The sequence below is a fragment of the Arachis stenosperma genome, chromosome 3 (genome assembly GCF_014773155.1).
Source record: "Arachis stenosperma cultivar V10309 chromosome 3, arast.V10309.gnm1.PFL2, whole genome shotgun sequence".
Classification (NCBI taxonomy): Eukaryota; Viridiplantae; Streptophyta; class Magnoliopsida; order Fabales; family Fabaceae; genus Arachis; species Arachis stenosperma.
Genome location: NC_080379.1, coordinates 58992780 through 59007213, shown reverse-complemented (window position 1 = coordinate 59007213; position 14434 = coordinate 58992780). Strand labels below are relative to the sequence as shown.

The 14434-nt window shown below is 33.5% G+C and overlaps 2 protein-coding genes and 1 non-coding gene across 3 annotated transcripts; 1 reads left to right on the top strand and 2 right to left on the bottom strand.

The window, feature by feature from the left end:
* Positions 1–612: 612 nt before the first annotated feature.
* LOC130970592 (peroxidase 5-like) lies at positions 613–2926 on the bottom strand. The gene is made up of 2 exons (XM_057896720.1): positions 2680–2926; positions 613–1476 (listed from the first exon to the last, which is right to left on the bottom strand). The coding sequence occupies exons 1-2, from the start codon at positions 2914–2916 to the stop codon at positions 709–711; spliced, it is 1005 nt and encodes a 334-aa protein (XP_057752703.1). The 5' UTR covers positions 2917–2926; the 3' UTR covers positions 613–708.
* A 7964-nt stretch (positions 2927–10890) lies between these two features.
* Positions 10891–12914, bottom strand: LOC130967454 (autophagy-related protein 8i-like). Its single transcript, XM_057892311.1, has 5 exons — positions 12829–12914; positions 12652–12707; positions 12145–12197; positions 11243–11361; positions 10891–11128 (listed from the first exon to the last, which is right to left on the bottom strand). The coding sequence occupies exons 1-5, from the start codon at positions 12866–12868 to the stop codon at positions 11040–11042; spliced, it is 357 nt and encodes a 118-aa protein (XP_057748294.1). The 5' UTR covers positions 12869–12914; the 3' UTR covers positions 10891–11039.
* A 97-nt stretch (positions 12915–13011) lies between these two features.
* On the top strand, positions 13012–13084 carry TRNAF-GAA (transfer RNA phenylalanine (anticodon GAA)). Its single transcript has one exon. It is a non-coding gene; the product is annotated as a tRNA-Phe (tRNA).
* The last annotated feature ends 1350 nt before the right edge of the window (positions 13085–14434 follow it).

Below are 14434 nucleotides of genomic sequence, written 5' to 3'. Positions count from 1 at the left end.
GACCCTGTATCTTCTCGAAAAGGCCATATAACTTATTTCGATTCATCTTATTTGTATCGAAAATATTTTTCGATCAACAATAACTAATTAAAATTTTTGAAGGCCAATAATTTTTAATAATTTTAGTTAGCATAAATATTAAATTATCTTTAATAAATAAATTTTATTAATTTATATGTATAAATTTTAAAAATATATGAATGTAAATTATATTATTATATATAAAAAATTTTAATAAATATATATGTAAATTATATATTTAATTTTATTTGTAAAACATTTGTAAATATAAATACAAATTATTACTAACTAAATAATATTAATAAAAAATAATAATATTTATTAATCTTGTAGTATTATTTTATATTTTTATTAATTAATTTATAACTATATAGCACTATTACTTCATGCGTGATATCAATTACTTATATATATTGAATTTGTCAGTTCCAACTTTATTACCCTTGAATTAAAGATCGAACAAAATTAATCACTTTTTTTTATATACTTCCTGTAACATATATATATATATATATATATATATATATATATATAATATGAATGCAAAATTACGTCAATATAATCATGAACATTTTCTTGGTGAATAAAATTAAAAAAATATATATGAAATTATTTAATATTGTTAATTACCATCTTCACGTGTAGGTGAGTTTTCAGCTTAAAAGAAACGGTGCCAACTGTGTGTAATTAGTTAACCACGCTACAGTGTCTCCTAATCTCGCCTTGTTCGCCTGTAAGCACATCAATAGACCCCATTCGCACCATAGCCTTTGCAAACTTCACTGACCAATGCAAACCATGTTTAGCATTGCTTACCACCATTTCGCTAGTTGATTCACTGCTCAACAACGCTTGATCCGAACTCAACAACCCACGCTGCTTCATCAATCCCTTATAGTACTTATTGTCCAACCGCTTTGGCGTAAATGCGTCAATCACCACCGTCGGATCAAATCCACCATCGCCATTAACGTTAGAAGGACACTTGGTTTTCAACAATGAGGAGAACTGGGAGTCCATAGGAGGGTCTTGAGGCAAGGGTGTATATAAGCGGTTCGAGAATGAAGAACAATGAGATACACCAATGGAATGCGCTCCAGAGAGAGTAACGAGTTCATCAGCGGACAAGCCTTTTCTTGCGAAGTTGGTTATGAGTTGGTCGGCGTTGAAGGTTGGTGCAGGCAAGTTTTCTGTTACTTCTTGGCTGATGGAGACTCGCCCATCTCTGCGGCCTGCCGGTACGGCGTAGTTAATGCCGCCGGATTTGTAAGCGCTGTCGCGTGCGGCGAAGGCAAGAATATCTGCGCACGACACCGTTTCAGGGCACAGGGACTCTATTTGGGCCTTAGCTTCTTCGATGACGTGGAAGCCACGTAGACTTGGGTTGTTGGCTGGGTGGTCTCTCTCAGCTGGGTTTCCAGGAGTGGATTCTAGTAATACAGAACCATCACAACCCTGAACATAACAATAATGGCACAAATATATGTCAGAATCAACAAGCACATGGAGTGATATCATGGAGCGTTGTTTTTTATTATTGAATTTGTTAAACTTCATTTCCATGTTAATTAAAAAATTGAGAAATGTTAAGGACATAACACTTTTTATAAAATAAAATATGGAGAATCAAATTTTAGTATTAACTAAAAGGTTATGATTTATGATCTAAATTTTAAAATAAATAAAATAATTTTAAAAAAGTTAATTAATATTGACTAAAAAAAATTAATTACCTAACATTTTTTATCAATATTATTAGTCAATATTTTCAATCAATAATTTATTTTTATACTATTAAAATTAAAATTTAATATTTACAATTTATAATTTAATAATTAAGCTATAGAGTATTTAACCAAGATAAAAAATAATAAATTTAGTTGATTATATAAGATTGCTCTTTAAAAATGGAATAAAACATAATACTAGTGATCCCACATTTTTTGTATAAAAAAATAAGGAATTGATTATTGTTAATTTAAATTTAAGACAAGAATAAAAAAAATATTGGTCAGTTAATATTTTTAATAAAATATTATTCTATTTAATTTTGTATTTTGGTGACCTTATAACAAATTTTAAAATATTTAATTTAACTTTTATCCTTAATTTTGTTTGGATTTTATTCTTACATTAATTAAATTTCTAAAAGAAATATTATAATAATTTATTTTAAACCCTTCAACAAAAATCTACATATATAACAGAATTAATATCACAAGCATGGTACGAATTATTACATTTGTTAATTATATTATAATTACGTTTTCGCAATTAAAGCTAATTAATATTTTATGAAATATGAACATATTATGTTAACACAGCGTTTTAGGAATTGGTAATGTTAGGAAAATAAAAAAATATTAAAATTATTTTATTTAATATTTATTAATTTTAATAATAATTAATAAATATTAAATAAAATAATTTTTAATCGTTTTTTACTCATTTTTGTAAGTTACCAAATATTTTCGTTTAAAAATTAACAAATTCAAATGTCTCTCAAACGTTTGGATTTAAACAGAAAGGAAATATTATAGAATCAAATCAAAATTCAAAATTAAGAACAAAGAAGAATTATTTAAGCATATTAATAATGTATTAGTTTAATTAATGATAAGTAGCGTTGACCGTTGAGTATATGAGAAATGAACTTACCCTGACAAAGCAATCATGAAAGTGCATTCTAATCAAGGCAGGAGCAATTCCTTCGTTAAAGGAAATGGCTTTGTTCACAGCGCTTCTCACAATTGCCTCAGCATGTGGACATGTTCTTTCATAGAAACCCACAGTCAAAGATGCTGAAGTCAATGACGATGAAACTGAGAGAACCACTAATAGAACCAACAGCTTCTTAGAAAGCATTATTACATGCATGCGTTCAGCATTAACCATTATTACTGAGTATTTTAGTGTTTGATTGTGTATTAGTTGTAATGAAAGGAAGAAGGAATGAAGAGAGTGATTTTTAGTTTGTATGTATATGCTGTGCTCTGCTACTGTGAATTGAATGTATATTTATAGGCTAAATCAAATTTATGGTTAGATTAGGTTTTACTTTCATGCAGCAAAAACGTGTATGTTTGTAGCTGTATCCTGCAATAATAATAATAATAATCATAAATAGTATAAAGTTGAAGTTTTCTTTACCTTTGAACAATTCTGGCTCCTAAACTGTTTATACCGGCAATCTCTTTCTTATGTGTTTGGTTTAACTATCTGTTGTTTCTGCAAATGAACACTCTAACTTTTAATTTGTGGGAAGTAGATTTTGTGATTTTTAAGTTGATAATATTATTTTTAAATTAAGTGATAGATCTTTTACATTTTCACTTCTTCTGTATGTTTTTCACTTTCAATTTTAAATTTAATAAAACAAACGCTAAATTAAGTATGTAAATATAATATAATATTAGTCTTAAACAAATTATTTGCGAAGATCAAAACCTAACTATTGGCTACTACAAGGCCGGTTGGAAATTGTACGTGTGTTTTTCATTATTTGAATGCTTCGTGTTAAGGACCGACCTGATGGCAACCGTGTGTCCGTGTCAAGCAGTCACACTGTCACACTATTTCCTTTCCTTGTAAAAGGGAATCACATTGCATAAGTTTAAGTACCTCTTCCATTATTTAATAATATCTTTATCTCTCTAACTTTTCACAATATTGGTCATTGTTACATTTTTACATATACAAATTCATAATATTGACAAATTTATTAATAAATAGACAAAATTAATTATGTACTTATGAAAGATTATCTCTGTATAATAAGTATTAATTTCATTCATGAGCTGATAGATCAGTATTCTGAATTTTCATAAATAAAAATAATTTATTTATTTTTCTTTAATATAAAATTTTATTTATTTATAGATAAATTCATTAATGTTTTAAATTTTACATATAAAAATTATCGTTTATTATGTTTTAAAATATTATATTGTGTAGGTTTGCACTACAAGTATGCGATTTGTCACGATTTTAAACACATTTCAACGCTACTATGTCGACACTCGAACTTACTCAAACTCTTGAGTTAAGACTAAGTCAGTCTAACCCTCAGTATTTAGCAAGAAAGTTAAGAACACAAGAGAAAGAAAGTTTTGGTGGAAAAAATACTTTATTACTCAAGTGTTTGTTACAAATGACTCACACACCCAAAGTCTAACTCTCATCCCCTATTTATAGCCATCCACCTCTTCAATGGATGGTTAGAATTAAATCTAATCAGTAGTCTAGATTGATCATCTAGAATATTCACTATAAATATTTATCCTACCACATTTCTCTAAATGTTTCTAGATTATTTCATACTACTATTCATACTTCTATATACATCAACACTCTTCTAGATTACTCTATGACTTTCCAGAGTCTTCTAAAACCTTTTAGGGTATTCTACAACTTTCTAGGACATTCTAGAATGTTTCCAAACCATTTAGAACATTCTCAAACACTCCAGAAAATTATACAAACACCGTTAAATCTAACCTTCTAAAATTTACCGTGACATTCTCCCCCACCTAATGCACAGATGTCCTCGTCGCAATTTGGTCATGATAACGCTCTAGGTGTTCTTGGAATTGCCACATCTTCACGAGCTTCCCAGCTGGCTTCAGTTATCGGGAGTCCTTTCCACTTAATCAAGTATTGAATACTTGGTGGTACTCCTCTTTGTCGCACGACGTGATTAGCTAAGATCTCTTCAATTTCTTTATCAAAGGATCTAATTAGTACAGGCAGACTCAAGTCACCTCTACTCAGTTCATCTTGATCTTAATGATATGGTTTAAACATACTCACATGGGAGTCCGGGTAGATCTTAAAAGGATCTTGTACTTTGTAAGCAACCTTTCCAACACGTCCAATGATCTTAAATGACCCTTCATATTTATAGATTAAGCCCTTATTAACCTTGCAAAAGACTTTGAATTGTTGTGGAAGAAGTTTAATCATTATCTTGTCTTCCATTTGATTGCTTGCATGCCTCCTCTTCTTATCTGCCTATTTTTTCATCTTCTTTGCAGCTTTATCAAAGTAAGAACGAGGGACATCTGCTTGTTCTTCCTATGACTTAATCATATGATAAGCTCCAGGGCACTTCCCTGGGTGAAAGGAAGAAAGAGAGTGTGGTGTAAGCGGCTGTTGTCCGGTTACAATCTCGAATGGACTCTTTCCTGTGGACTCGCTCCTTTACAGATTGTATGAAAACTGAGCAATGTCTAGGAGTTTTGTCCGATCCTTCTGATTAGCGCTTACAAAATGCCTCAAGTAATACCCGAGTAAAGCATTCACTCCCTCAGTCTGCCCATCGGTTTGAGGATGGAAGCTTGTTGAGAAATGAAGCTTCAACCCAAGGAGTTTGAACAGCTCTTTCCATAGTCGTCCTATGAGGAGCGGATCTCGATCACTAATGATACTCTTAGGCGATCCCCAATACTTTACCACATTCTTGAAGAATAGTCGTGCTGCATCTTTTGCAGTGCAGTCAGTAGAGGCAGGTATAAAGGTAGCATACTTCGAAAATCGATCCACTAACCCCTCGGACTTTGGTAAGGCAAAGATGAAATCTAAAGATACATTTTTTCACGGTCGCTCTGGAGGCAACAGAGGTTCCAACAATCCACTTGGTGTCTTATTTTCAATCTTATCTTGTTGACACACAAGACAAGTCTTCACATAACTCTTTACTTCATCCCTCATTTGAGGCTAATAATAGGAAGATTCAATAAGTGCCAAGGTCCTTCGTTGGCCCTGATGACCAGCCCATTTGGTATCGTGGCATTCCTTTACTAGCTTTTTCCTTAGATTTTTTCACTTAGAGACGTATAGTTTTCTCCCTTTGGTGTAGAGAAGGTTGTCTTCTAGACAAAATCGTTTAGTCTTACCTTCTTTAGCCAATTTCACCAATTTCTTGGCTAATGGATCATTATATAACCCTTACTTGATGGTATACAAAATATCTTCTTCAACCATGGAAATGGCTGCCAACTCAGCCTTGCAGCTCAATGTATCTGCTACCACATTAGTCTTGTCAGGCTTATATTCAAATTTGAAATCAAACTCAACTAAGAAATCTTGCCACCTAGCTTGTTTGGGGCTTAACTTCTTATGAATTTGGAAGTAGCTTGTAACCACATTGTCTGTCTTGACAATGAAGTGTGAACCAAGCAAGTAGTGACGCCAAGTTCTCAGACAATGCGCCACCACGATCATCTCCTTCTCTTGGACAGTGTATTGCCTCTCTATATCATTCAACTTGCGACTCTCAAAGGTAATAGGATGTCCTTCTTGCATCAGAATCCCTCCAATGGTGTAGTCAGAAGCATCAGTATGAACTTCAAACACCTTTGAATAGTCGGGTAGTGCTAGTACTAATCCTTCTGTGATAGCAGCCTTCAACTCATCAAATGCCTTTTAACACTCCTTTGACCATTCCCAAGAGTGATTCTTCTTGAGAAAATCAGTTAATGATGCAGCCTTGGCGAATTATCCCTTGATGAACCTCCAATAGTAATTAGCCAATCCAAGGAATGACATCAATTCAAACACCTTGTTTAGCAGCTCCCACTCTTTGATAGCCTTCACCTTTTCTTGATCCATGCAGAGACTTCCATCTTTAATGATGTATCCCAAGAAGTGGACTTTTCCCCTTGCAAAGGAACATTTTTCCTTCTTTACATATAGGTTATTCTCTCGTAAGATCTTGAACATGGTTCGTAAGTGTTCTACATGTTCCTCCAAGGTATTGCTATAGACAACAATGTCATCCAAGTAGACCACTACAAATTGATCAAGATAAGGACGAAAGATCTCATTCATCAAGGTATAAAAGGTCGCAAGAGCATTGGTTAAGTCAAAAGGCATCACCAATTACTCATACGATCCATACCTCGTGACACACGTGGTCTTAGCCTCATCACCATCGGCAATCCTCACTTGGTGATATTCAAATCTCAAGTTCAGCTTTGAGAACTACTTAGATCTACCAAGTTGATCAAACAAATAAGATATCAGAGGAATAGAGTACTTGTTCTTGATGGTTACCTTGTTAAGTGCTCGATAGTCGATGCATAGTCTCAACAAACCATCATGCTTCTTTTGGAACAAGACTGGTATGCCATAAGGTGTCTTTAATGGATGGATAAATCCAACATCTAGCAAATTCTTGAGTTGCTTCTTCAACTCCTCAAGTTCTGGCGGTGCCATCCTATAAGGTATTGAGGCAGGTGGCTTTATTCTTGACTCCAATTCAATTTTGTGGTCCACCTTCTTCCTAGGTGGTAGTTGTTTTGGCAACTCGGGAGGCATCACATCCTTATTTTTTTCAAGGACTTCCTTGATTTCGGGAGGAACGTCTTCTCTTTTAGATGTTGACTCCTCTTGTAATAGAGGCAAATATGTAATCTCTCCCTTCTTAAACCCTTTCTTGAGTTGCATAACAGAAAGTATCAGTAGTCCTCCAACTTTAGAGACTGTAGGGACCATGCATGGAGACCATTTCTCCATGACACATACTATGTCGTAGTATGACATAGGTATTATATTTGTATTCTTTTATAAATTGAGCTCGATGACTATTTTGATATCATCCATGGGTGCTATTGAGAAATCCACAAGGCCATTCCAAGAATCAAGAGTCATCTCAATCCCTTTTGATACTCCCTTAAGGGGTTCACCCTTGGTATTCACGGGCTTGAACCATCTATTCTTTTCGGTGATTTTTAAACCAGACCTCTTTGCTTCATCAGGCGTGATGAAGTTGTGTATAGCACTTGTGTCGATCATAGTCATGACAGATTTTTTATTAATAAAGGCTTTTACATATATCAATCTTTTTTTTTTCTGCAGTGCTTGCCTCTTTGTCCTTCACAGCATTCATGAGTTGGACAGATCAACACACTCAGTTACTTGCAATTGAACCTCTCATTCCTCGGCGATAGATGCCAGAGTCCCTAGCTTGGGACAATCCTTCATTTGGTGTGGTCCCTAGCACACGAAACATCCTCCTTTGAAAATTAGGTTTGGAGGAAGACTTGGGTTTAAAGTCTCCCCGATGACACTCAGTGAGTGATTCAGCCACCACGATGGCCTCGTCAACATTCTTAACATTTCTTCTTTGTAGTTCTTGCTTTGTCTAAGGTTGGAGTCCATCAATAAAGAAGAATAATGCATCCTCTGATGCTAAGTTGGGAATTTGAAGCGTGAGAGTAGTGAACTTTTTTACGTAGTCGCTAATCGTACTCTTGTGCTTCAACTCCCTCAACTTCTTCCTGGTTTCATAAATCACATTCTCAGGGAAGAATTGTCTTTTTAACTCCCTTTTGAAATCTTTTCATGTGGCTATGTTGCAAGTACCCTTCTTCAGATCTATGCATTTTTTCCTCCACCATAAAGTAGCATTATCAGAAAAGTAGAGAGCTGCAGTACGTACCTTTATTGCTTCTTCAACCACCTCTTGGCCTTCAAAGTACCTCTCTATTTGCCATAGGAAGTTCTTCACCTCTCGAGCATCCCTTACGCCCTTGAACTCCTTTGCCTTTGAGAAATCAATCTTTGTCGTCTCCTTATAATGGTTGGTCGAGATTTTGCCTCCTCTAACCAAACTCGAACTTCCTCAAATAGCTTTTAAGGAATTCTTAATATTCTTTTCGATTTGGAGCATGCTTTCTTTGAAAGCATCTAGTTCTCCTAATACGTGAGTCTCGAGGGTCTCCTTGTCATGTTCTATCCTTTGTAAGTGCTCATCCATAGAGGATAGAATATTCTCCAATATAGAAACTCTCTCTTCTAAGAAGTTAGAGTCCTTACCTCTAGGCTCACTTGAAGAACGGGCCTTCTTGCCTCCCTATTGAGAAGGAATAACATCCCTTTCCCTTTGAGACTCAACATACTCCATGGTTACACTAGAAGTCATACCCACAAACCACTTGTGCTCCCTCTCGAACCTTGCTCTAATGCCAAATTGTCATCGGCCTTGGACACACTCCAATGTTACCGTATCGACACTTGGACTTATTCAACCTCTTGAGTTAAGACCAAGTCAGCCAAATCCTTAGTATTTAGCAAGAAAGCTAAGAACACAAGAGAAAGGAAGGTTTGGTGGAAAGAACACTTTATTATTCAAGTGTTTATTACAAATGATTCACACACCCAAACTCTAACTCTCACCCCTATTTATAGCCATCCATCTCCTCAATGGATAGTTAGGATTAAATCTGATCAACAGTCTAGATTGATCATCTAGAACATTTACTACAAATATCTATCATATCACATTTTTCTAAATATTTTATGATTATTTCATACTATTATTCATATTTCTATATACATTCACACTCTTTTAAATTATTCTATGACTTTTCAGAATCTTCTAGAACCTTCTAAGATATTTTGGGACCTTCTAAAATATTTTAGAACGTTTCAAAAATTATCTAAAATATTCTCAAACACTCCAAAAAATTATATAAACACCGTTAAATCTAATATGCTAAAATTTACCGTGACAGATTGTTGCTATTTCATACTAAGAAAGTTAAACTCGAATCCTGAAAACGTTCTTATAGCTGGCAATGGATATATCTAAACAGGGCTTCTTATGGAGTTTGCCACCATCCAACCTGCGAATAAGCGATCTCCCGGGTTTTTGGAAGCCTAGAAAGGCCCACACCTTCCAACCAAGCAAACCATGCATTGAAACTAACACTTAATGGTACTTACTCCCATACTTTATACTTATTTCAAGTGGCCAAATTATCATTTTCTTTTGAGGGAACGGAAAATACATCCTTATAAACCAACTAATACTTGATGGTACTTACTCCCATACATATTTCAAGTGTATATAAAATACAAAGTAAGAGAGAAGAAATCATGTGAATCCTCATTTTCCTTTCTTTTCTCTGTTTTTTTTTTTTAAACAACGGTAGGCTTTATTTTATTGATGAGTGAATATCCAATTTGATTCCTGACAATTATTTCGAAAAGATTACGAGGCTCTCAAAAAAAAAAAGAAAATACCCAACTCGACTCCTGAACTTTATTTTTATGAGACTGATTAGTTTATGTGAAAAAAAACAAAAAAAAACATTGGATTAATCAGTCCCATTAAAATAAAGCTTAGGGGTCGGGTTAGATTTATTGTCTTTCGAAGTAGTTGTCAGAGACCGTTTAAGGTTTTTCTCAAATTGATAGGAAATAAACAATAATGATCCTCAATTTTCCCAAACAGTAATTACAATCGAAAAGAAAAAACGAGTAAAGCTTAAAGTGAAGGAGAAGATGGGTCTTTAATGCTCATGACTTGCCAGAGAGCCCGCCTGAGCCAGAATTTCCTCAGGAGAGAGCCGTTTACCTTCGAAAATGAAGAGGTTCTACGCAAGCCATAGTTTCCATAAGGTGAAAGCAAAACTAATAATTTGTGTTTTGCTATTTGCAGGGATTGAGTTTTTCCAAAATTTCTTTAACCCACACCCATGGTGGAACTTTGGAGTTGACAATCGAAATGAAATGAGTTCCCAACTTGGCCCAAGTTGCCGCTGAGACCGAACATTCAAAGCAGCAGTGGCGAAGTGTTTCCAGAGCTTGATGACATCGAGGACAATAGCTGGGATCTGTGCTATCTGAGAATGGAACCTTTCCATGGTTGAGTTTCTAAACAATGAGTGATTTTCTTTTTCTGTATTTTATATACAGTTTTAATCTTTATGTGAATGCCCACCATACTTAACACGGCTAGTAAATAACGCACTCTACTTTTCACTTCACTGAAAAATAAAAATCTTTTGAAAAGGGCTACCTATTCTTAATAATCTGTTTTTCCATCAGCATTGCAACATTAGAGGGGTGTAGATAGTATCATCATATATGAAACTAGAACTTCATTACATTGATAAACTTAATAACATACAATTACAAGATATCAGCATACAGCAAATATGTATGATGTTGTTCCCATAGGCATTCTATATACAGTAGTTTACAGAGTTCAGTGGTTTTCTACATTTATCTACTTAACCAAAGGTTTTCTCCGTGCTATAATACATGTAAAGAAACCCATCCTCGTCCCTGAATGATTGATAAACAGAGTCCACAAGAGTAGCTGCACAATAATAATAAAACAGTGAGAATTTAAGCACAATAACGAAATGGCAGAAGAAAGAAAAGAAAATAAAAATAGCATAGCTAATTATAGTGTACATCAGTACAAGCTTACCAGTTTGAGGTAATGTATTCTTGACAAACACAAAGAGAGCTTTTCCAGGGGGCAGACGAAGCCTAGAACTCAGAATATGAATGAAATGACCGACTGACAGGTCGCGGGGAACAAGGTATCTAACAGAAAACAAGATGAGAGAAAGTATTAGAGAGATGGATCACTGACTAGTTATTTGATTAAACAAATGGTAATGGCGATTGCAATGCAGATGTAAACCAACTCTACCTGTAGTATGGACTGAAATCATACAATTCAATCTTACTCATGTATGATAAAGTACTATATGAAAGAACCAAATGTAAGAAGTAAAGTACATATCTAACAAGAGTTAACTTAACAGAAAAGAATTGGGTTGATTCAGGTCCTAAATTTTAGTCTTTACCAGCAGTATCCAGATTCTATTGCCAGAAACATCCAACTAATTTGGCTCAACGAACTATGACAGCCTCTCCCAATATGGTTATTATATATTCCCAAGGCTCGAGCTTAGACCACTACACTAGGTCACCACAATGTTGGGTCAAGTCCTAAATTCTAAACTTTCATACAGTGATTGTTTGACAAAAAGTAGTTTTAAAAACTGCATCTTTTTTATTGCTTTTTGAATCTTATTTATTGGAAGTTTGAGACAAAGCTTGGTGGTTGTTATTGTTGAAAAGCAATTATATGTGATGAAAGCCCGTTATTATACAAGAAAGTATTTTACAAATATGTCACTATGTCACTACAGATTTTCTATATATGCAGCATTCAAGTTTTTATTTTTTCACTAAGTATACGGCATTCCAAGTTAAAATCAGTTATTATTCGTGTCGTTAGAACATGCATCAAATGTGCTCCAAGTAACATGGAAAATTTTAAGAAAACAACAAAGGTTGGTCGTTGCGAGTTGATCTTACTTTTTCTTCTCCAACTGAGGCAGGTCGCATTTCGCATATCTCTCCACAATCACCTGAATAAGAACAGCATGTAGAATTCTCTTAATTAGGCATAACATAGTCTTTCTTCGATAAATTATTGGGTGCTCTAGCACCATATTTGATGCATGTTTCATGCTCCAGGAATCTTTACAACCATTCATTGATTATTTTATATTTCACTTGTAACAATTAAACATAAAACTTTATTTTCTATATATCCTTTTCCCCTTTTTTTCCCCTTTTTTTCCAGCACTATAGCTCTATTTCTATAATAAACAGAGCTCAACACTGATTATAATTCAGAAAGCATGTACACCGGATCTATATAAAGATCCATCATGAAACAAAGTAAATGATAGAAAGATTAGGTTTTGGCATAAAGGATGAATTAAAAAAAAACCAACATAAATAAAGTGGGAGACTAAAAATATGTTTCTTTTGTTGTAATTTTAATTCAAAGAAGAGCGTGAGTAGAAGGGGCCTTACGGGAACTCGATCGGGGTATTTGGCTATAATATCTCGCGATTCTTCAAGCCTTTGCACTGCCCAACACGGAATGGAACCACAGATTCACACAAATCAATACCCGAAAATAATAATAATTGCACATAAATAAAAGTGAAAATTAAATTAGCTAACGAAACAACCAAGAATTACACACACCGAAGGTAAATTCATCCTTGAAACTGGAGCTTCCTCCCATTGTTAGGTTGCGTGCTGAGTTTTGTTGGAGAGGTAAAGACGAAACAAGTCAGCTTCTGGACTCGGAGCTACTACAACTTATAGAGGACATCGCTCAATTAGTTATACTATAAAAAATTAAATATTTACTTCTTTAAACAACTTGCGGGGATAGCTCAGTTGGGAGAGCGTCAGACTGAAGATCTGAAGGTCGCGTGTTCGATCCACGCTCACCGCATTTTACTATACCATTCCTATTTCGTGGAGTTTTTTAATTGATGATATTTTTATGCCATGCCCAATAATCACCAGTATCAGGCCTTTATTTTGTGGAGTTTTTTAATTGATGGATTTTTTTAGGATGGAGTTTTTTAATTAGTATTTTGTGTACGAATGAGTTAAACGCAAGGTTGCGAGAACCGGACCGGTCAATGAACCGGTGAGGTTACTGGTTCAATGGTTTAATAGTTCGACCGGGGATTTAATCGAGGTTCAACCGGTTTAATTAAATATTAAATAAAATTATTAAAAAATCTAAAAATAATTTTAAATATATTAATTTAATAAAAAACCGTTAAAAAACCGGTCAGTTTGATCGGTTTACCGGTTAACCGGCCGGTTCGACCAGTTTTTTACCGGTTTTTTACTGGCCGGTTTTTGAGCTTACCCGGACCGATTAACTGACCGATTTCCGATTTTTCCGGTTGAACCGGCCGGTCTGGTCCGGTTTTCAGAACCATGGTTAAACGGTCTTCAACTCTACACATTATAATAATATAAAAAAAACTCTAAAAAATGATTAAAGAGATTTAATTATTCAAAAAGATTTTTAATATTAAAATTATTAAAAAATATTAATTTTTGTAATATTTAAAAAGAAAGACCAAATTTTTTAAAAAAAGATAAATATATCTTTAAGTTATTTTTTTGGTGGAGTTTTTTAATTGATGATATTTTTATGCCATGCCCAATGCCTTTATTTTGTGGAGTTTTTTAATTGATGGTCTTTTTTTAGAATGGAGGTTTTTAATTAGTTTTTTCTTTTGTACGAATAAGTTAGCGGTCTCCAACTCTACACATTATAATATTATAAAAAAATAACTCTAAAGAATGATTAAAGAGATTTAATTATTCAAAAAGACTTCTAATATTAAAATTATTAAAAATATTAATTTTGTAATATTTAAAAAAAAAGACCAAATTTTTTTAAAAAAGACAAATATATCTTTAAGTTATTTATTTATTTATTTATTTTATAATTATTTTTTAATTGCCTATTATATTCAAATTTTTATTAATGCACTTTTATCTATTATTGAAAACGATTAATTCACGATTAATAAATAATTTTATTCTTTCACTGTATTCCCAAAACCCAACTCAGCAATGACATAAGAATAACGAAGAGAAAAAAAAGTTACTTTTATTAATTTTTTTTAAAACTTGAAATGCATATTTAAATTTTGCTCATTTCATTATGAATATGAAATATATTATTATTATTTTTTTAGGATTGAGTTTTTTAATTGATGGTTTTTTTTTGTCAGAGTGAGTTAGACGATCTCCAACTCTAAATATTATAATATTA

Excerpts from the sequence above, each read along its gene's own strand:
- LOC130970592 (XM_057896720.1), bottom strand. The coding sequence starts at position 2,916 with ATGGTTAATGCTGAACGCATGCATGTAATAATGCTTTCTAAGAAGCTG. Across the intron at positions 1,477-2,679 it reads TTCATGATTGCTTTGTCAGG|GGTTGTGATGGTTCTGTATT; the intron begins GTAAGTTCATTT and ends TGTTATGTTCAG.
- LOC130967454 (XM_057892311.1), bottom strand. The coding sequence starts at position 12,868 with ATGGGAGGAAGCTCCAGTTTCAAGGATGAATTTACCTTCG. Across the intron at positions 12,198-12,651 it reads AATACCCCGATCGAGTTCCC|GTGATTGTGGAGAGATATGC; the intron begins GTAAGGCCCCTT and ends GTTCTTATTCAG. Across the intron at positions 11,362-12,144 it reads CCTCAGTTGGAGAAGAAAAA|ATACCTTGTTCCCCGCGACC; the intron begins GTAAGATCAACT and ends GTTTTCTGTTAG.